The sequence below is a fragment of the Mya arenaria genome, chromosome 5, assembly GCF_026914265.1.
Source record: "Mya arenaria isolate MELC-2E11 chromosome 5, ASM2691426v1".
NCBI lineage: Eukaryota > Metazoa > Mollusca > Bivalvia > Myida > Myidae > Mya > Mya arenaria.
This window is the reverse complement of record NC_069126.1, coordinates 9,443,500-9,465,361: the sequence shown is the minus strand read 5'-3', so window position 1 is coordinate 9,465,361 and position 21,862 is coordinate 9,443,500. Positions and strand designations below refer to the sequence as shown.

Below are 21,862 nucleotides of genomic sequence, written 5' to 3'. Positions count from 1 at the left end.
GTGGGCGGGCATTTGGGCAGGCCGCATCCATTTTGTTGTCCGATCAATAACTTAAAGGCCTAGTTTAAGGAATGTTTGGCATGATTATCCCCTGCTGTGCATCTCCTGCTAATTGCACTGGTGTCACAGTAGGGGCCAATTTCCTGTGTATTCGTGTATTGGCTCAGGGCCATTTAGGATCTATTTCTATAATAAAACTTCCAAAACTGCACTGCAGGTTACTCAGATCAGAGGGACCAAGGCAAGTAGATTAACATCAATAAACAGATGTTGTGTACTGTATTTTTTTTTTTTTTTTGGGGGGGGGAGTCACTTATAGAAGGCTTAAACTAGGCCTAGTACCCTTTGCCCAATCAGGTGAGCGATATAGGGCCATATTTTTCCCTCTTGTTTTCTTATAACTTTCGTTTTTCGTATCGTATACACACTAATACTCTGCTGAAGACAGCTGAATATAATACATATCTTGCGAAATCATACATATTGAATTATATATTGATGCATAACACTTGTTGTCTGCAACAAAATTGGTATTTACGAGTATACTAGGTGCTAAAATGCTAAAACAATTCTGTTTTAATGTATTTTTATGTATAACTCTCACTGACATGTTGGAAGTATTAACTATAGAGAACTATGCATATAAATGAACAAGTATCCAGTGTGGTTTCATAGGTTACATAAAGGCAAAAGTAAATAAACTGGTAAAATGCAAATCTGTAACTAAACTTTGGTTTATGCAAATTTATTGCTGTTTGAACATTAAAACATAACAACTATGCCAATAAAACTTGCTTTCCTAATAAAACGAAGTAATAAACTGCAGATTAATGTATGCAAAGGAATGTTCAGCATTCTCTTGAGTTTCAGTAAAAAAGAATGATCATGAATATAACATAGTGCTCATGAATAAAACATAGTGCTCTTGAACATGACAGAATACTCATGAATATAGCATACTGCTCATGAATCTAACATAATGCACATGAATAAAACAGAATGCTCATGGATATAACACAGTGCCCATGAATATAGCATAATGCTAATGTATACAGCATTATGCTCATGAATATAGCATCATGTTCATGAATATAACAGTGTTCATGAATATAGCATTATGCTCATGAATATAGCATAATGCTCATGGTTATAGCATAATGCTTATGAATATAGCACAATACAATACACTAAAATTCCACATACAGGTTGTGTTGGCTATCGGTCACCATAACTTTGAACTTTGACCCAAATGACATAGGGGTCATCAACTGACCATGGCAATTGTGCATATCAAGTTTGAAGACTCTACAAAAAGTCATTCTAAAGCTGTTCATCGGAAGCAAAAGTGTGTTGCCAACAACGATGCTCCGGAAAAAATACTTCCTACTTGTCTGCCATGCTTGGCAGGGGACACAAAATATCAATATATGATATATGGATTGAAATGCAAGATAAGAACTGTATGTGAATATAAGCTGAGACATGTAATAAATCAAGGACGGAAAATAGCACATGCGGTTACAAACTTGTGAAATGACAGGACATTAATTAAAGCACAGTGACTCACTTTATAATATAATATCACAAAGTAATATGAGATTTGATGAAACACAGATAATAGAACTCCATTACAGAATAACTCACACTTAATGTAATGCCAAGAACTCAAGATGTGGTTAAACATGTATGAAACAATATCATCCAGATAATTTTAATCAATTTGTAATATGCTACAAAAGAATAATTTAATAAAACTGTACAAAACATGGTAACTCTTTAAAACAATAGTTTAATGGATATATTGTGATGAGACTCATATCTATATGTACATAGCACCTTGTGGAGTTCATTTTTTAAGTGTTCACCAACGAGATCGCAGGACAGATTCTAATTGGATCATTTAGAAAGCTTCTTAAGAAACCATTTCGTCATTAACTGTTTTTATCCAGTGGGTAAGTTAGATGTTTGCGTATACACACTGGCTTGTTCATAGACATTCGCACCAAACACTGCACCAGGCTAATGCCAATTTAATGCTTAAGTAAAGAAACAATAAACAATAACTATAACATACAGATTATGCAATAGACTTAATAATGAACCCATTAACGAAGAATTAACGCACACTAAACTGCATATGAATCCATTTTAGTGTTAGCTAGTTTCTCTAATAAAGGTTAAGTTCATGGCTGTCATATAATAAAAGATCAGCACTTGAAAAAATCTTTGTAAAGTAGATCTGCCTAAATCGTTAACAACAATACAGAGTAAGACTGTGTTAAACCTCTGAAAAACAACAACAAAAACATATGTTGAGCTGAACTAATCATTGTTTGATAAATATAAAAAGGCACTATGCAAAAAATGAAAATTTTCATACTGTAATTCAAGGGACTTGACACCAGATGGTACCAACATTGGCAAATACAGTATTTCCTCAAAACATGCCCAGAATTGCCAATTTGAGCTAGTATGATGCTGATAATACATCACTTTACTTGATTAAAAAAAACTTTGTTGCTGTCTCAGCTGAGTTTACCCATTTAAAAATAGTGTATAATGGTTTCCAAGGTTATAATTTGTATATTTAGCATGTGAAAGTCACAGGTTCAATACAGATACAAATACCAACTTGATTTTTAAATAAACTGGTATTTACATGGTAGACAAACCCAGTAAATTTTCAGTTGAAAAACACAAAAACTTCAAAAGATACAGGTGTTGAAGAAATGTGATAAATCAGTTTAGTAAGATTCAATGCATTGTTCACATCAATATCAATTTTATGTAAGTTTTTCACAATTTTCTTTTTTTCTTGCAATTGTTTCATCTGGTGTGTAGTCCCTTTACACAATGAATGTACTGGCAGTGATTTCATCTTTAAACTTTGGATCCTTCTGATTACACCATGAACAAAATCCAACAAACAAGAGCTCTGCAGAGCAAACACCAACGCTTGTCTTAAGTTTTTCCCCCAAGGGGCATTACTCTACAATTGTTAAAGCCGGAGTTATTAACCTTTCCATGAATGTGCATATTGTCCTGGCAACAAAAGTATTTACTTGAATGTCTTGAACAATTTTCTTTCAAGGTCAACTTAAGTTCTTGCACAATGATGCTTACGACACCATCAAGGCTTTGGCAGTATGCCAACTCTTTAAAAAGCATATAATCTTTGAAAAATGAGTTCAAAATTGCCAAAATGAATGTATGCATCTGCCACTGACACTCACAAGCAAGGCTCAGATCAAAGGTAGACAAATGGTAGAGTCGGTGATTGGTGTTAATCCATATAATAGAACTTTGTCAGTAAAAGAAATTGTATACACATGGACTTTGTTCCCTTTGTTACTATAGAGATTCAAGGCGTTTTCTGATGGCAGTGTCGAGAATTTCCAGAGTGTCTCTGTCCAGCTCCTTCATCAAGATCAACATGGCCTGTAGGATGTGGGAGTTCTGAAAAACATGTTAACAAATGTGTACAATATCACCATTAAATCATCAAATCTAGCACTTTTATGTCTGTTATTGCACTCATTACTAGAATTTCATAAATGGAAAGTGTCACCTGTCAAGGGCGCTCATTATTTTGACAAATCAAGAGCCGTGCTGTGCTATAAAGCAAGAAAAGTAACCTACCCTTGCCCTGGTTGAGGATGTGGGTGCAGACTTCGGAGAGCCAATCTTCTGTATGGGCAATGGCTTCAGCCCAAACTGCTCCCGGATCTTACTGTAAAACAATACAGTGAATGTTTAATGCTATTTCCGGTACATGATTGTGAATACATGTTGTGTAGCTAAATTCAGCTTCAAAATAATGTTACTATGACAGGCTACTAAAATAATAGGGGTTGAAAAGTATTCAATATGGCTATTAAAATACTTCGACTAGGGGTTGAAAAGTCTTTGATATAGGGGTTGTAAAGTCAAAACAGGTAAGGTTTGAAGTCTTTTAAATAGGGGTTGAAAAGTCTTCATTTTCAGAAGGGGTTGAAAAGCCTTGGGGTTGAAAAGTCCTGCTCCCGCTTTAATTTCCATGTATTGGAATTTAGATCAAATGGTTCTTGGTTCTATCACAGTTTTGTCAACAACACTATTAGAAGCTGATCATGTCTCTTGTTACATGTTTAGTTCTTCAGTATACATTTTAGTACATATACATGTATACAGTTGACTGTTTGGCGGAATTATCGGGAGACAGATAAAAATTTCTCCTGGAAATTCCTCCTGTCCCCAATCAATTTTAAATGGACAAAATCCCTCTACATGACATTTAACTTTTCTAGCCAATTTTATTTACCATATGCCAGTAAATGATATATATTGTAGAAATTGTATGAAATTTCATTTGTTTTACTTTCTGTAAAATTTCTCCTCACAAACAATGTAAAAGATAGCTTAAACACATGGGGGAATTTTGACTGTCTATACAAAAGTAATGGAAGGGGGATTTGTCTGTCTATACCAAATTGATGGAAGGGGGACTTATCTGTATATACAAAATTGATGGAAGGGGGATTTTGTCTGTCAATACAAAATTGATGGAAGGGAGGATTTTGTCTGGCAACACAGAATTAATGGGAGGGGGGATTTTGTCTGGCTACACAAAATTGCGGGAAGGGGGGATTTTTTTTTGTAAATACAAGGGGAGAATTTTTCCTACATTCTGAATAATTAGACCAACACTTACTTTGTCTCGTCCAATGTAACAGACAGTGGATCCTTCTGATTTGGTGGATTATTGGGCGTGTCTCCTCCCTCTGCCCCTCCGGCCTCCCCATTGGTCAGTTTCTCCTGGTCAGGGGCAGGTGACTCTGGCTTCACTTCTGTGTCAGGCAATGAGAGTTCTTCCCCTTTCTCATTGGCTTCTTCAATCTCCTCAGGTTCAACAGCTAAAGTGGAGCAGTGAGATAAATGTTAGAACAGTCAATAAGTAATTGGTTCTTTTGATACACAAATACATCAAAAAGAAGCATTTGAAGGTTTGAACATTATCTGATAATTCATTTTAACATCATACTTCAAACTTTATGCAAATTATGTTAATTTCTCACTTACAGGTTCTCACTGTGAGAAGTGAAATACTGTACTTGTATGTTGTTTTTTTATAAATTCATTGTGATGATATACAAACAACTGAACAATTTAAGTGTCTACTTACATACATTGTCTAATTTTTGTAAATTAGGTAAATTCCTTAAAACTGTCTTTCTGTAATTGTCTACATTTGCACATGGATTGTCAGCTAACCACAATATTCGTAGTTTTTCACACTTTTTTAAGTAACATATTTCATGCAAGTGTTCTATTTTGTTGTTACGAATGTACAGCTCCTGGAGGTTGACACAGTCTTCAAAGTCTTGTAGAGTTGTGATTTCATTCACACTGAAAAAGAAAAAACAATATCATAGGTTGCATCACAGACCTATAAATGGTTTTATAGATTTGGGTGAAGGTTAAGGGTTTTTTTTTTAAGAAGAAAGAGTTTCTGTCAAAACTATGACACTTGATCTGAGTTAAATAAATAATATATAAGTAAAATCATTTGTATGTTATCTTTTAATAATTATACCAGTAATAATATGATATCTTTGCTTCACCTACAGAAACATATGTAACAGAGTGTTTATGAACAGACAATGTTCCATGTGTGTATGATTTATTGTTGCTAGCGTTGGTGTTCGAGTATAATCATTATCCGTAGAGTATACTAGTTGACGCCTTTGACAAAGGTACAGCAAAGTGAAAGGGTCCAGTGAGTGTAAGAGACTAAGATTGACTGAAAAGATAGAAAGGCAGGAATGGTTTTGGGTGATTTCATACATAACATGCCCCCTATTATTACTATTTGTAGAATATGAAACTCATTTGAACACTCTCTTATAGTATGATAAAAAGGTTGATTGTTTGTTTAAGTTTATGCACCAGTGCAGAGAGACTGCGGTGGTTTTGTTTTCGCGCAAAAAACAGCAGGCCAGCAGCCTGTCACAGCAGGGCAGGGATTTTACTGGGGGTTGGCTGGAACGAAAGTCAAAGTCCCCGCTATTCCCCAGACCTGGGGAGGGGGGGCTGTGGTTACAATTGACTGGTGCATTAAGATATCCAATATATTTCACCAAGTGAACACCAAATGTAATATTTCACCAGTGGCTTTGTCAGGAGTGAATATTTATTTTTTTGATCATGAGGTGATATATTTTGCAATGATGTGAAATCATCAAGTGACTTGCGAGGTGTTCAGAAAAAACATTCTGCACTATTTTTAAACAGGGTCTTATCGGCCACATACTAACTTGTTTTGTCACTTCTTGGCTTGTTTTGAGGAAATACTGTACTTGTAGAATTTGGTACAATCTGGTGTCTAGTCCCTTTCATAGGCCCTATGCTCAGTATAATGTAAACTCATGAGTAACATGTACAGAATTGTTATTAAGAAATTTAGAAAATCAAAATTAATGGCAGTGATTGAATACCTGACACTGCACACTTCTAGGTTTGGCATCTGTCTGACAACACTGATATCTTCAATTTCTGATCCCCTGAAAGATACAAACATTTGGGAATTATTCTTCGCGTGACCAAGAATGCATCACTAGAATATTCAATACCCGGGTACCTCAAACTAACTCCTCTTCAAGCAGAGAGAGATTGCCAGACTATGCTTCCTCTATAATGTGGCTGAGGGGCTGCTTCCAGCAATGACATGCAATATCTATAAATCTGACCCCCATTTGTGGTAAGCAGCTTTTTAGGCCCAAACAATTTATGGACTTGGTTAGTGAAAATATCATACAAAGACAAGGTTTTAACCACTTTAAATGCTCCAAGCAATTTACTTGTAAAATGATCAATACAAAAAAATACCTTTTCCAAATAGCAATTATTGAATTGAATAATTGGACACAGTGACAGTAGAGGGCTCCGGCAAAGCTCTCCAGCATAGGGACTAACAATTCCCTTTATCTCTCCTGCTGTGTGTACATAGAAAGTCACTGCAGTGTTCCTGTCCAAATCCAGATCAAGATCTTTTAACATATTTCCCTGTACTGGTTGAGAAGCAGTTTCCGACAGTTTTTATACGTTTTTATTGAATTATTTACACGTGTTTAAATACCTACTAAAATTGTTCACATTTTAGATAACTACAGCTCAAGCTGCGATTGTCGATATATTTTTCACATGTGTGACGTCACACATAGTGTATCTAATAGGGGCGCAAAGAGGGTACTTACACTGTTCTGATTAGCTCGTGATGAGAAGCAGTTTCCGACAAATTGAATGCGGGGCGGGTTTATGTGCCTATTGTGTGTTTTTATTATCCGTTTATTTAATATACTAAATATAAGACTTTAATAAGAGAAATATTATTTAATTTTTCAGCATTTACGAAAAATTTAAACCTTAAAATTTACGACAGTCAATTCATACTCGAAATCATATTTTGATTCATTTCTGATAGAAACTTTTGTTTGTATACATTTAAGTGAATGTAGGTGCGAAACAAGCATGACACCAGTGTTCACAAATATGTACACAATGATCATCGTTTGTATAAGTCAATTTAGGAAAATCTGTAGCTATTCATAGATATGCAAATTAGGTTCACACGCATGCGCAATACGCGGCGCGTGCCGATCCCCACGTGCAAGTTTGTGTACAAAATGAAAAATAAACATTAAATAATAATAAAAGTTACTTACGTGTCTCTGTAAGAATTTCAACTTTTGAATGCCTAGTTACCACATTGTTGAATTACAGTACCTTCTTTATGAAGATCTAAAGAAAGTACGCGAAAAAGCGATTTGTCGAAAACTGCTTTCCGTCGGAAACTGCTTTCCGTCGGAAACTGCTTCTCAACCAGTAGAGCTGTGTGAAACCAAAAGGCCTGCCAGCTCAAACCTTTTGTCAAAAGTGAATATGGTACCAATCATTAAATCAATACCGTAGTGTGTGTGTAAGAAGCAGCTACCTGGTTAACTCAGTTTGATAGAACACTGTGCCAGTGTGTGTGTGTGTGTTTAAGCCCCATACTGGATGCAATTTCCTCCAAAATTATGTTGATACTGGTAATGGTATTATTGTATAAGAAAGAGTGTATGCCTGAACGGGGGTTTGTACCCAGTACCTTTCAACTTGAAGCTGACACCACAACTGCATTGCCATAAAAGCCACCTCAAAAAGGCTGTTGCAGTGCCCTATACAGCTGACACTACACTCCTCCATTTACCTTTTGGGACCGGACCAACTTTCCCTAAACCTAGAAGTACTGACAGGTACCCTTACTGCCTGTTACCCCAATACATTCAGGCACTACCGAATTACTTCTGACACCATTTAAGTATTATATAAGGCGAAGTATATGCCCCATTAGAGGGTTGAACCCAGTACCTTTAGACCTGCAGCCGACACAACAACCACATCACCATAAAAGCTAGCACAACAGTGAGGCTGTTGGAAGTTCCCTGTTCGGCTGCCACTTCACTATGGTAATCCTCCAAGTGGCCAGTAGATAAGTAGTTATCAACTAACTTATACCTTACACCTTATAATATTATTTCGGTAGCGTTATAGCAAGGAGTAGATTACCATGCAAAATAAACCAGTTTGGCCCCCACTTAGTTCTGGCTTCCATAACTTTAATGTTGATATTTATTTTTTTGATGTTTACAACACATTAAAGTTATGGCGTAACCCCCATAGTAAAGTCAACCAGAATCAATTGAGTGTGATGATGCAATGCAATCACATGACCATGATGACGTCGATGGATTATATTTATAGCATCGGATTCACATTGTTCATTTAGTTGAATCCAATTGCAGTAAGGCTGTAAATACCTTTTGATAAGTAAAAACAATTTATTTATTCCAAATTTGTTATTAGTTATTTATTAATTATTCGAAATATAAAAAATAACAGCAGCGGTGTCACGTGATTAAATTTGAACACAACTATGACCTAGATAAGGAATGCTTGTAATAGGATTTATTAAAATGCTAAATCAACTATCTTTAAAGCGTTTTTTTTGTTTTGAAAATGAGTTTATGAACTACATTTTACTTCATTAACCTAAGGATACAGCTATTTTGTCTGTACAATCACAATGCATACAAGTGAAATAACAGCATGACATAAAAATGTCACAAGTTCTGGTAGTGTTTGGATACGGCGTTCTCTTCAGCGAACACATCCAAAAAGGTAATATATAACGTGTTCGCTGAAGTTCTTTAGCTAGCCCCCACTCCGAGTCCCTATGACCATACAACGGCAGAAGTACTATCACATTGATGTGTTAGTAAAACAACATTAACTTACCAGCAATTCAGTTTCCGGACACTTTCTAGATCGGGCGCGCGTGTTCGAGCCAACACGAGAGGTCCCGTTAAACTTTTCAATGTTTCCATTTTTAGCGGAAGTTTATAGTTACTGCTTCCGGATTAAAAATGTTTCGGCCTATGAGCAAAAGTACTCTTTTGTGACCGGTAACCAATGTGTCAGACTCTATCAATAAAATTACGTCAAACTATATGAAGCTGCTACTTCCCTTTACCGTAAGGGAAGTAACCTGCTTTCAAATATAATATTGATCTATTCATCATATATGAGAAAAAAGGGAAAATTCTGAATCCAACCATATATAACTTCTAAATCATAAATTCTTTACAGAATTCAGAGTTCGAAGAAGTGTGATAAAGTTGTATGCAAACTATTCATGTGTTTCATCTTTAATGATCGATTTACTCAAAAAAGAGTATTTTATGTACATTAAGTGTATAAATAAGAATTCATTTCCAGATGGTTTTATTCATCTAATATATGTCTTTAGTTATGAGTTTTCCGTGCTGTATACATTGAAGCTTCGTGTGTTAATTAGACGAAATATGTAACAAATATTTCCAGCTGCCTGGCTTGACGTTCGTGAGGTCTTTTCCGGTAAAGTGATGAGAGATGCGCCTTCATTGGTCTCAGGCGATTTGGCGGCACGTGCAGAGTGTGGGACTGGCCGAGACGTATCGCCGTAGACTCTGCGTGTTCAACTACGTGAGAATATTCCTGGCTCTGCAGTTCCTGCCAGTAGGTCACATCATGGCCGCCGTGCCTTCCGGTAAACTGGCAGAGACGGCGACGACTGAAGCCACCCATTCACTCACCGCCTATATGGAAAGGCAGCGGCTGACGAATCCCGTTTTGCGGTTGAAGATTGGTCCATATTCAGGCAGACTATCTGTACCAACAACGATGCTGAAGGAATGTTATCATGCATCGACAAACAAAATAATTTATTTAAATGGTACATTGTATAAAATCAAATAATTCTGATAATTAATGATTATAAAAGGAGAGATGAGCATACAGTTAGCACATTTTTGATTATTTTCAATTTAATAGAAGTATATATTTTTTTATTTCCAGGGTGGCATAACCGTCTGAACCAGAAGCTTAGCTGGAGAGAGTGGTCTGGGATTCCACAGCATCGATCGTGCCATACTTCGCCGGGAGGCCATGCATGTTCACCGGATGGCAGTAGAGTCCGAGGATCCGGAGAGAGAGGGGGCAACGTTTGTTGTCTGCGGCAAGAAAGGGCGATTAGGACTCTAGCAGACCAGTACATGGATGGGGACACAGGGCAGTGGGATATCTCGGCAAGATCGGAGATGTGTATCGTCTTCGGATGTAATCTGTTTTTACATGTATATCAGTCTTCAATCCTTTTTCCTCAGCAATTGTGGAATGCTGATCTATTATTGTCATATCATTAAACATATTCTTTAAAACAAATGAAATGTACAATTATGCCTGTCAATAAAAATGTTGTTAAAGTAACTCTGTTTGATTATTTCTGTATCCACTGAATATGATGCAAATGCGAATTTCAAAAATGATTAAAACCATTATCTAAGACACTGATGTTATTTTTTCTTAATCAAAAGTTCACTTCTATAGATCTATAAAAACAACATTTAGCAAAGATAAAATATATCTAGTTATACGAACTGAGCCTTTCTGGACCAGGCCTTTTTGGTACTTGGCCTTTCTGGAATTGTTTTTTGAGTAATAATAAAACCAATGAACCTGAATCCTGTCCTGTCGTGTGTGGTTGTGACCCCCCCCCCCCCAACCCACCAAATAGAGACAAATAAACCCAACTACACTGTATATAGTATAATGCATTTATATATATATATATATATATATATATATATATATATATATATATATATATATATATATATATATATATATATATATATAAATATATATATATATATATATATATATATATATATATATATATATACACCTTTCATGGTATGACATTATTGTGTATTGTCATAAACCTGTAATGAAGAGTTCGTTGACAAAATATAATAAGTATAATAATAATTAATAAACTACTGAAATATTCGGAACGCTATTTTACAAATGAAATATAACTTAAAAGATGCAAGAATCTTTATTTTAAGTCGTCACGATCGTTAAAATAGAATTGTCATTAAATAGCCAGCAATATGTATTATTTCAAAGTCACATTTAAGTTTGGCTTTAAAAAGGACGTTCCAAATCTGCCTAAAAGTTTTAAATTTCAAAAGAGATCTTTTGGCACTAAAAAAAACTGAACACGGGGCATTCAACTCGCAATGGTTCCAAAGTCACTCGGGGCTTCACTATGAAGAGGTAAACTGTGCTAATTAGTTATTTAACATACATTGTGAGACTGTGCAAATATGAATATTTAAAGGTAAATAAATACTGGTGTTTACAATAATTTATGATTGCACAATAATTAACATGTGGCTGTTGCTTACAATGTTATTTTAACCGAAAAAAGGTTTAGATATAAACACGAAAATAAAACCTGAACTCACTGGAAATCGAGTCCTTCAATGCTTAAAACTGAAATAAAATCCTATTACCCCCCGCTGTCATTCACACCTTCTTGGTCACGCCCGATAGCTACAATGAAATTTTGAAAACAGAGACCGGAGAAGACCGGGACCGGATGAGACCGGGACCGGGAAATAGTATCGCCCTCTAGATCAGTTAGTGATATATTTAAATTTAGTGCAATCTAACCTTAAGTTTACTACTGAGGACGAAACAAGAACGTAAACAAAACCAGTGAAGGCAACATATTTTGGATTGACCTTCCCCATCAGGTAGTCATGGGCAATCTTTGTGTTTTTGGAAATAAAGAACTTGATAGTATTGACATATGCGAACAATTTGCACAGACTCTTAATTTAGGGACCAAGAATATGTTGAAGTTGTACAGTGATTGTTTTCGTACTCAACAGTGTTCGTACAATGAATGTGTGCATGTATATTTCTTAAGACAATGCGGTCAAGGATAACCCATGAAAGTGGAAGCACTTATTTCCAACGAGGTCCTTTGTTTTGGTGAAGGGACAGCATGCAGAAGAGACAGTGTTGAGATACAAATGTAACGGTCCGCTGTAGGCGGCAGGTGTGCGTTCATAGTACAACTGTAATGGTCCGCTGTAGGTGGCAGATGTGCGTTCATAATTATTTAATGGTCCGCTGTAGGCGGCGAATGTGTGTTAATAGTATAACATTCTGTTATAGACGGAAGTACGTTCATAATACATATGTATACTTATATATATGTATATACTTATATATATGTATACTTGGTTGGTAAGATGCAAATCAGCAAAGCCCGGGTTCTGTGTAGAATGAGAATTTACTGCAAATCAAGACCAGTGGACCCCTTCAGGGTTCAAGCATGCTATTCCTGAAGGGATCTGTTGCGTCTTTGGCCTCGCATGTTACACAAGGAAATCTGGGTGCGACACCCTAGCTCTTTTCGAAGAGACCCCTTGGTTCTTTTATATGCTCAGTGTAAAATACTTACACATGATGAAAAACTTTCCCGAGTTCAACCAGTACTGAATACACCACCTTTCTCAACTTTTGACGTCTTTTGGTAAGACGCAGCCAGGGATCGAATCCACAACCTCCCGCCCCATAGGCGTAAGCTTTAACCATGAGGCCAAGGAGACTTATTAAACAGATGTTGATTGTTAACAAGTTTTTTATACTTGCAGTGGAATGTCAAAGAACCCTTACAATAATGGAAGTTTTGATCAAGGAAACAGTAAGTAGTGTAGAGTCAGCCATTTTTAATAAGGCAAGTTTCCAACCGCCTTAAATCTTGAATCTTCTTCATCTTATCCCTCCTATGTAGGAGAACCACACTTCTGTCTGTTAAAAAATATATTTCACACAGGTACAGTTTCTTGACCACCATTTTTTTTTATTTTGGGTAGTAGGGACTATACATAAACTTACAAAATGCCAAATGAAACATTACATAATTCACAAACATGTTGTGAGATTTTGTGGATTTTGAAAAAATATTTACATGTTTTTTTTCCGGCAGTGTTAGATGGTGACAATCTGAAATACTCTGTGACTATGAGTGGGAGCCCGACTAATGCCACGCAGTTTGTGTTTGGGCGCGCTGGCAGTACCGGTTCTATTCCAGGATCCTCTGCATCATCTGCCCATAACACAGGTAGGCAGGTTGAACACGAGCCTAGTTCACTTGACTGTTCATTGATTGCGCTGAGAGCTTATGCTTTTGGACGTACATTTGGAAAGACTGAATTCATTCTTTTGCAGGAATTTGCCTTGGCAACTCGCATTTGTTTGATTCAAATTTAACTTAACCTTTTCAATTAAATTGAAACTTGATGGCTTCGAATTTATTCTTTTTTTTAAGCAAACTGAATTGGATGCTATTGAAATAGTTCACTTATAATGTAGGCATAACACTTTTAACATCCCAACCATCTCACTGATAATGTCAGTTAGGTAATACAATGAAAACAGTGAACATGTATACAAATGTTAAACCCTTTTTAGATGAATGGAGTGGAGAAAATAGAACAAAAGAATATTATGGGTAATGACTAATTATAAATACAGCTTTCCAAGTTTATTAAATTGTGTTTGTCATTTTGACTTTACGTACAACGTTCAAAATGATAAACATTATCTCAGATGACGAGGACAGTGATGGCAACAAGACTACATTGAGTTACAAGGATCGTCGCCGCGAGGCCCATACAGCTGCTGAACAGAAACGAAGAGATGCCATCAAGGTTGTATATTCAGCTGTATTTGTAGTCACTGATTATGATCTGCTATTTTTAGCTTGATTTTTCAAAGAAAAAGGAGAGTTATACTACTCACCCAAGCGTCAGCGTCAGCGTCACACCTTGGTTAAGGTTTTGCATGTAAGCACCTTTAAGTCATCAATTCAGTAAATACATCATTTATTGCATTGAAACTTTGGATATGTAAGCCCAACAATAGGGTATATATCCTACTAAATCAATGAAGTTAGATAACACTTATTTGAATTTAATGCAAATAATTGGCCTTTATTATTTGACTTAGAAATTCTGGTTAAAGTTTTGCATGTAAGCACACATCGGTTAATATATACATGTAGGTTAATATCTAAGCACCTACTTGATGTTTTGCATTGAGACTTTATACAATGGTACTCAACCATCCAACCTAATGGTACTTAATTAACCAAGTTAGATAACTCTAGTTTGCATTTAATGCAAATAATTGCCCTTTATTATTCAACTTAGAAATTCTGGTTAAGGTTTTGCATGTAACCACATTTAAGTCAATATCTCAGCAAATACATCATGAATTGCATTGAAACTTAAGAAATGCATTCCCATTAATTAACCTACTAAATTAATGAAGTAAGATAACACTTAATGAATATACTGCTAATTATGGATCTTTATTATTTGACTTAGAAATTCTTGTTAAGGTTTTGCATGTAAGCACACATAGGTTAATATCTCAGCAACTACTTGATGTATTGCATTGAGACTTTATACAATGGTACTCAACCATACAATCTACTTAAATGACCAAGTAAGATAACTCTAGTTTGCATTAAATTCAAATAATGGCCCTTTTTTATTTGACATAGAAATTTTGGTTAAGGTTTTGCATGTAACCACTTTTTAGTCAATACCTAAGCGAATACATCATGTATTTCATTGAAACTTCATACAGAGGCTCCCAACCATTCATCCATCTTAATTAATCAAGTAAGAGAACTCTATCTTGCATATTTTATAATTTTTGCCCCTTTATTATGTGACTTAGAAATTCTGCTAAGGTTTTGCATGTTAGCACACATATATTAATATCTCAGCAACTACTTGATGTATTGCATTGAGACTTTGCACAATGGTATCCAACCACCGAACTTACTTGAATAACCAAGTTAGATAACTGTATTTTGCAATTAATGGCCCTTTATTATTCAACTTTTAAATTCAGATTAAAATTTTGCATGTAACCACATTTATGTTTATATCTCAGCAAATACATTATGCATTGCATTGAAATCTAATCTAACAGTGATCCATGCATGTTTCGCCAAATCTTTTCAATCCTTACACTGAAAAGCAGTGGAATAGTGGAGCACGCTGTCTCTGTGACAGCTCTTGTTTATATTGTCTATTTTGTACAGATCTGTGAAATGGGGGAGTGCCCTTCATTTTTTAGTAATAATAGAAATAATAGTATTAATGTGTTTTTTATTTAACATGAGGAGCATATTTGACATTGTTAACTTAGTCTGTCAAAATGCTGCGTTCTTATGACAAGTTTGTTTGAAATGGGATTGTTTAAGTTTTGATGTTGAAACATAATAATAATGATGTAAAAAAACCAATAGTTTTATTTCAATCATATCCTTTTATAAATGTTCTTGAAAGTGACTAGATCTAATTTATTAATTTTATTCAACATTCTGCACAAATTTCATTCGTTTGTGTCAATGTGTAGTACTCAGTTTATTATACACATGTACTGAGTCTACGGATGGTGTTTCATGGAGTTATATACTAATTGAGTAAAGTTAATGTACTTTCAAAATTGTTTCTAATACAAGTTCTTGAATAACTTAAAAAAGAGCAAATATTTAAGATGACTATGCTCCAATAATTGCAAAATGAACACCTCAAAAACTAAATTTACTATGTTTGGCAGAAGACCACAGTTAAATACATGATGTACAAACGAAATAATCATAGCTGGTGACAAAGTTCGGTCAGTCAATGGTATAAGGTACTTAGGTGCTTACTTGCTTGTTTTGAGAGCATGTTTAAGCCAACTACAGAGCTGCAATGCTAAATTTTCTCAGAATTAAGGGAACTCGTAAATTTCTGAATGAAGATGCGTCAAAAATCCTTTTCACACTAAGATTATTACCGTTCTGTACGGTATAGCAGAATCAGTGACCTAAGACTATGCAAAATGCTACATATTCAAAAAATGTGTGCAAAACTAGTCTTAATCCATGGCAAATTCGAAAGTTCTAAACAAACTCTATACTTGTGGCCAGAATTAACTTCATATGCCAGTGTTCTGATAATGATGTACCTTCCTACCTCACAGAACTATTGTCTCAACACACAAAAAAGAGAACGCGGATAAGGTCTTCACATTCAACAGAGTTGCTGGAAACGCACTTTTATGCGCTGTCTTAGATAGAGTGGTCCATTGAAAGTCAATACACTACATTAAAGACTTTTCAATGTACTTTTTGATTGTGTTCTTATCAAAGTTTTATGTGTATTTGTATGTGCATGTATGTATGTACTTATGTACTACATGTTTAATAAAGATGTACAACACCATTGAAAGTTATTTGGTACATAAATAGGCATTGAATTTAATAAGCAGTTTCAGTTTCAGGTAGTTTAGTCTGTCATAACTAAGTTACATTGATGTGCTAAATAATTTGTTTTACCGAATGTTTTGAGATCATTATAAACACATTTCTGATCATGCACAGTTATATTTTTCCTTTAATTGTATTTTCCCTGATCAGAGAGGGTATGATGAGCTTCAAGCCATTGTTCCAACCTGCCAGCAGTCTGATGCCATGGCGCCATCCAAACTGAGCAAGGCCACAGTGCTGCAGAGATGTAAGGCTATTTAAATGATAAACGATGTTGTGATCATGAAATAATGTCCACAGTGCTGCAGAGATGTAAGGCTATTTAAATGATAAACCATGTTGTGATCATGAAATAATGTCTTCATATTTTTTATATAAAACTAGTGAAGTAACTGTGACAAAATTGCCTTATAAAATGTTATGTTTTATAGTGAAGCTTTAAGTATTTAGTGCTATAATTCATCAATTTAGTGTTTGTGATATAAATAAAATATCACATTTCTGTTCATTTAATACTAAATTTGTTAACTTCATTTTTTTAGGCAGTTGTAAAAAGATGGGATGTATTATTGTTTTACCTGGGGGGTACGGGCAGGCAGGCGGTTGGCCGGGCTTTGCCACTTTGTTGTCTGCTCAATAAGATGAGAAGCCTTTGTCCAATCATGACCAAATTTGGCAAGAATGTGTCATATTATCTGGGACAAGTTTAATAACCAGCAACATGGCTGTAGTCACCCTTTTGTTATAGAAGTTATCTAAAATCACTTGTTCGATAAATAACTTTTAAAGCCTTTATCCAACCATCAGCAAATTTAGTCAGAATGTGTATGGGCATAATATGTCAAAGAAGTCTGATAACCAGTCATATTACTCAATACTTTGTGTTCTAAAATAAAGACAGGCATGGGGTGCTCTTGTCAATTTGATAAACCTTGTTTTATAAATTTTGTATTGAAAGTCCATTCATATAATATCCTCTGTGTGTCATGCAATTAAAATGATGCTGGTTTTCATTCAACCATTCAATAAACCAATCAAGGGAATATCTTTCCGTAATGAATAATAACACATGTTTGTATAATCCCATGGATTACTCTGACCTCCTCTGACAAACAACTACAAGTAATCAAGTGGAGCAAGATTCCCATTTGCTTCCATGTTTTTGCTTTTTACTTGCAAAGATTTAAAACAAAAGTCGTGACATCAGCTGTATGAATAATGATACAGTGAGCTGTGTTGATCTGAATATTCATTATTGTTAAACCATTGAAAAGGTGTAACATAAACACACACAGGGACTTGAATTTTAATAAATATATATTGTTAAACAATTGTTATTACCGCTGAGAGCAGATATAACCAAATTATAGTGGCATGTCAGTTGTATTAATAACTGAATTTGCCATTAAATGGGCACCCAATTTCAAAAGCTTTACAGATGCGAAGACATGAGTTTTCTGAAGATTTCCTGATTTCCCTAATATAAAGGCTTCAGGGACCTCCAAAAATGTATTTTTTTTTAAACTGAATTTAAAAAGTTAACCTGTTGCTTTTGGTTGTTTCTTCAATGGTTGTTATTGTTCACACTCCACTTTTGAAGTCAGAAGAGTCCTCGAATGGATTCGAAAAAAACAGTTTTGCCTCTGTGGCAAAGTGCTTTACCTACCCCTATCAGAGACCTAAAGCCCACCCACCACCAAACACAACACAATCACATCCCTGAGATTACATACCTTTCAACTAGCGTTGTCTTCATGTTTCAGCCATTGACTACATCCAGTACCTTGTGGGCCAGAAGAAGAAACAGGAAGATGAGCTTGACTCTCTTCGCAAGGAAGTGATGGCTCTAAAAATCATGAAGGCGTGAGTCGAATTCTAATTAATTTTCAAAAAGTGACAATTACAATAGATAAAGTGATTTCTGGTTATGTACTTTATTACTGGATTTGCTTTTTCAATAATTTTTTTTTCAAGGTTATTCTTTTGTGAAAAAAACAGGGAATTAACTCATTAACATAGAAGTTTGTGACAAAATATAGGGAATATGTTATATTTATTAACTTCATGTTGTAACATCTGCAAGTTTAGATGATATTTAAATAAATACCATTTAAGTCATATTTGGTTTGATAAAAAGAAGGTACAAACAACATGCGGTACATAAGGTACAGGTAAAAAGTGGTTTGGGTATCTTCAGGCAGTAACCCACTGTAACCCACCATTAATACATGTCAACGACTTAAACCCACTCTTACCTACTGTAACTCACTGTAACCCGCTGTTTACCACTGTTTACCACTGTAACTCACTGTAACCCACTGTAACCCGCTGTTTACCACTGTTTACCACTGTAACTCACTGTATCCCACTGTAACCCGCTGTTTACCACTGTTTACCACTGTAACTCACTGTAACTCACTGTAACCCGCTGTTTACCACTGTTTACCACTGTAACTCACTGTATCCCACTGTAACCCGCTGTTTACCACTGTTTACCACTGTAAGCCACTGTAAACCGCTGTTTACCACTGTTTACCACTGTAACTCACTGTAATCCACTGTATCCCACTGTAAACCGCTGTAACCCACTGTTAACCCACTGTTAACCAATGTAACCCGCTGTTAACCCACTGTTAACCCACTGAAACCCACAGTTAACCGTTGTAAACCACTGTAACCCACTGTTAATGGCTGTAAACCACTGTTACCACCATCAACATCGGTTACCCACTGTTAACAGCTGTAAACTACCGTTACCCACGGTAAACCACTGTTACCCACTGTTAACCGCTGTAAACTGCTGTTACCCATTGTAAACCACCTTAAACCAAAGGTAATCTACTGTAAACCACTGTAAACTTTTTACCACTGTAACCAACTGTTAACCATTTTTATTGCTTGCATATTTCAGAAATTATGAGCACATTGTGAAGACCCACCAGAATCAGCCCTCTCACGGACAGAACCAGGTGTCTGATGCTGTCAAGTTCCATGTGGTACGTGCTTCCTCAACTTTTTATAAAATGATGATAGTTTAATGATAGGATATACTAACTGATTATTAATGGGAAGCATGTCAAAACTGGTCTAAATGAAAATAAATTGGATTTGATTTTATTATTTTTGTTTGATTGATTTGATGGTGTCAACTTCAATTTTAAATATTGCTACAGTGCGTTCTCTGACATATAATGTATTGAATTTGCATATGTTCTGCCCCATCAAGTATTTATTCCAAATGTTTTGCACCGACACACATGAAACATTATAGCAATATTGGTCAGCATAGGAAATTGTACGCCTGAGAATATTGAACACTTTGTCTAACAAGAGTAAAGGCCCTTTAAAACTGATCTGAAAAATGACGTATTGTGGTATTTATCATAATATTATGTGATAGCTCTATTTTCTGCACCAGTTATTCACCAATTATTCAGAAGTATTTACCGATTTCCCCCACTTTTCCTCCAGTTTAAGCAGGTGATGGATGCACTGTTCCAGACGTTCAATGCAAACATCTCCGTAGCCAACTTTGCCGAACTCTCTGCTTGTGTCTTCAGCTGGCTCGAGGAACACTGTAAACCCCAGGTCAGTGAGATTCAAGCATGGAGATGAATTTTTCTATTATCCGAAATTTTTGTGAAACAACCAGTTTGTTGGGACAATGACACTACCAGAATTTGACTCTGACTTTCAACGGGCTGTTGAGTTCATAAGCTAAACATCCTTGAGTCAGAATAAATTTGTGAACAATACAAAATTTTTAAATGTACTAGGATAGACACTACTCATTAATAAACATTTTGGACTCACACCTTGACCAAAGTTTTCATTTGTACTACCTGTACTTAAGTTTACAGTTTTGGAATTCTTATTATCATAGCATTATTAAGTTAGAAGTATAGGAATATATATTCATCATCTATCCATACATTCATGAGGACGAGGTGGTCTAGTGGTAGAGGGGGCCGTCTCTCACTTAAGAGGTTACGAGTTTAAGCCCTACCATGGCTTTCATAATGAGCACCACCTGGTTTCTACCCAGGAAACAGATACAAGCAACATCATACATGAACTATCAGCTTTGGTTATAATCAGCTTAAATAATTAAGTATGAATTGACTATGCTAGCATTTCTCCTTTATTTTCAGACATTGAGAGAGGTGATGTTAGGAGTTCTCCGAAAGGTCAATGAGCAGCTGGTCACCCACTGATGACTGACACTGACATACACTGACCGGAGTTTGTGGGGAGGAAGGGAGACACACATTGTTTAACTACACTGACTGTTGTTTGTGGGGAGGGAGGGGAAGGGGGGGGGGGGTCATTCATTGATTAAATACACTGACTCATGTGAGAGGAGGGGAAGGGGTGGTCATTCATTGATTAACCACACAGACCACAGTGAGGAGAGGAGGGGAAGAGGGGAGGGGGTCACTCATTGCCTAACTACTCTGACCACAATTAGAGGGAGGGGAAGGGGGTTCATTTGTCAATTAAGAAAGAGTAAGGGTGTCACTCATTTTTAAAACAACACTGACAGCTGTTGGAGGGGGGGGGGGAGAAAAAGGGGATCACTCATTGCTTAACTTAACTCTGACTGTGTTTGGGTTAGTCTATGGGGGTAATGGGTTGGTGTATTGTGAGGTAATCTGTTGTTTATGACACTTTTGGGAAAATGTGTGTTGTTTGTGTGGAAGGGATGATATTGCTGTGTAGTATTACATGCATGGATTGGATGTAGATTGAGTGTGGGTGTATGTGATTTATTGGTGGTGTTGTAGATTTATAAATTGAGGTTTGGCAATAATTCTCTTGTGTCTGGGAATGGTTGGGATGGACCTGCAATGCGGACAGTAGTTTGATATGACTTGTTTTCTTTGATATAATGGGATTTATCATCATATTATCACTACATAGATAAGATGCTGTTAATTGTTATTGTTAAAAGTGAAATATGTTTATTGTACTTACAAATCAATTTCATTTTTTGTGATGTTGTTTAATTATGAAAACTTTAGGATTGCCCTATGAATTGCCTAACATGTCTGTGTTGAACAATATTGAAACACAAAAATATAATTGTACTTTATACTTCAAATTCATTTTGTTAGA

At 35.7% G+C, this 21,862-nt stretch overlaps 3 protein-coding genes across 3 annotated transcripts; 2 read left to right on the top strand and 1 right to left on the bottom strand.

The window, feature by feature from the left end:
• Positions 1–660: 660 nt before the first annotated feature.
• Positions 661–9,470, bottom strand: LOC128234769 (cilia- and flagella-associated protein 410-like). The gene is made up of 6 exons (XM_052949270.1): positions 9,316–9,470; positions 6,474–6,539; positions 5,162–5,385; positions 4,691–4,892; positions 3,640–3,730; positions 661–3,456 (listed from the first exon to the last, which is right to left on the bottom strand). Exons 1-6 carry the CDS (start codon positions 9,402–9,404, stop codon positions 3,352–3,354), a joined length of 777 nt encoding a protein of 258 aa, XP_052805230.1. The 5' UTR covers positions 9,405–9,470; the 3' UTR covers positions 661–3,351.
• Positions 4,894–10,790, top strand: LOC128234770 (uncharacterized). Its single transcript, XM_052949271.1, has 3 exons — positions 4,894–4,982; positions 9,901–10,291; positions 10,414–10,790. Exons 2-3 carry the CDS (start codon positions 9,949–9,951, stop codon positions 10,758–10,760), a joined length of 690 nt encoding a protein of 229 aa, XP_052805231.1. The 5' UTR covers positions 4,894–4,982; positions 9,901–9,948; the 3' UTR covers positions 10,761–10,790.
• A 1,285-nt stretch (positions 10,791–12,075) lies between these two features.
• Positions 12,076–21,050, top strand: LOC128235397 (max-like protein X). The gene is made up of 9 exons (XM_052950212.1): positions 12,076–12,158; positions 13,068–13,117; positions 13,403–13,537; positions 14,026–14,126; positions 16,898–16,994; positions 18,511–18,610; positions 19,659–19,743; positions 20,219–20,335; positions 20,899–21,050. Exons 2-9 carry the CDS (start codon positions 13,072–13,074, stop codon positions 20,959–20,961), a joined length of 744 nt encoding a protein of 247 aa, XP_052806172.1. The 5' UTR covers positions 12,076–12,158; positions 13,068–13,071; the 3' UTR covers positions 20,962–21,050.
• The last annotated feature ends 812 nt before the right edge of the window (positions 21,051–21,862 follow it).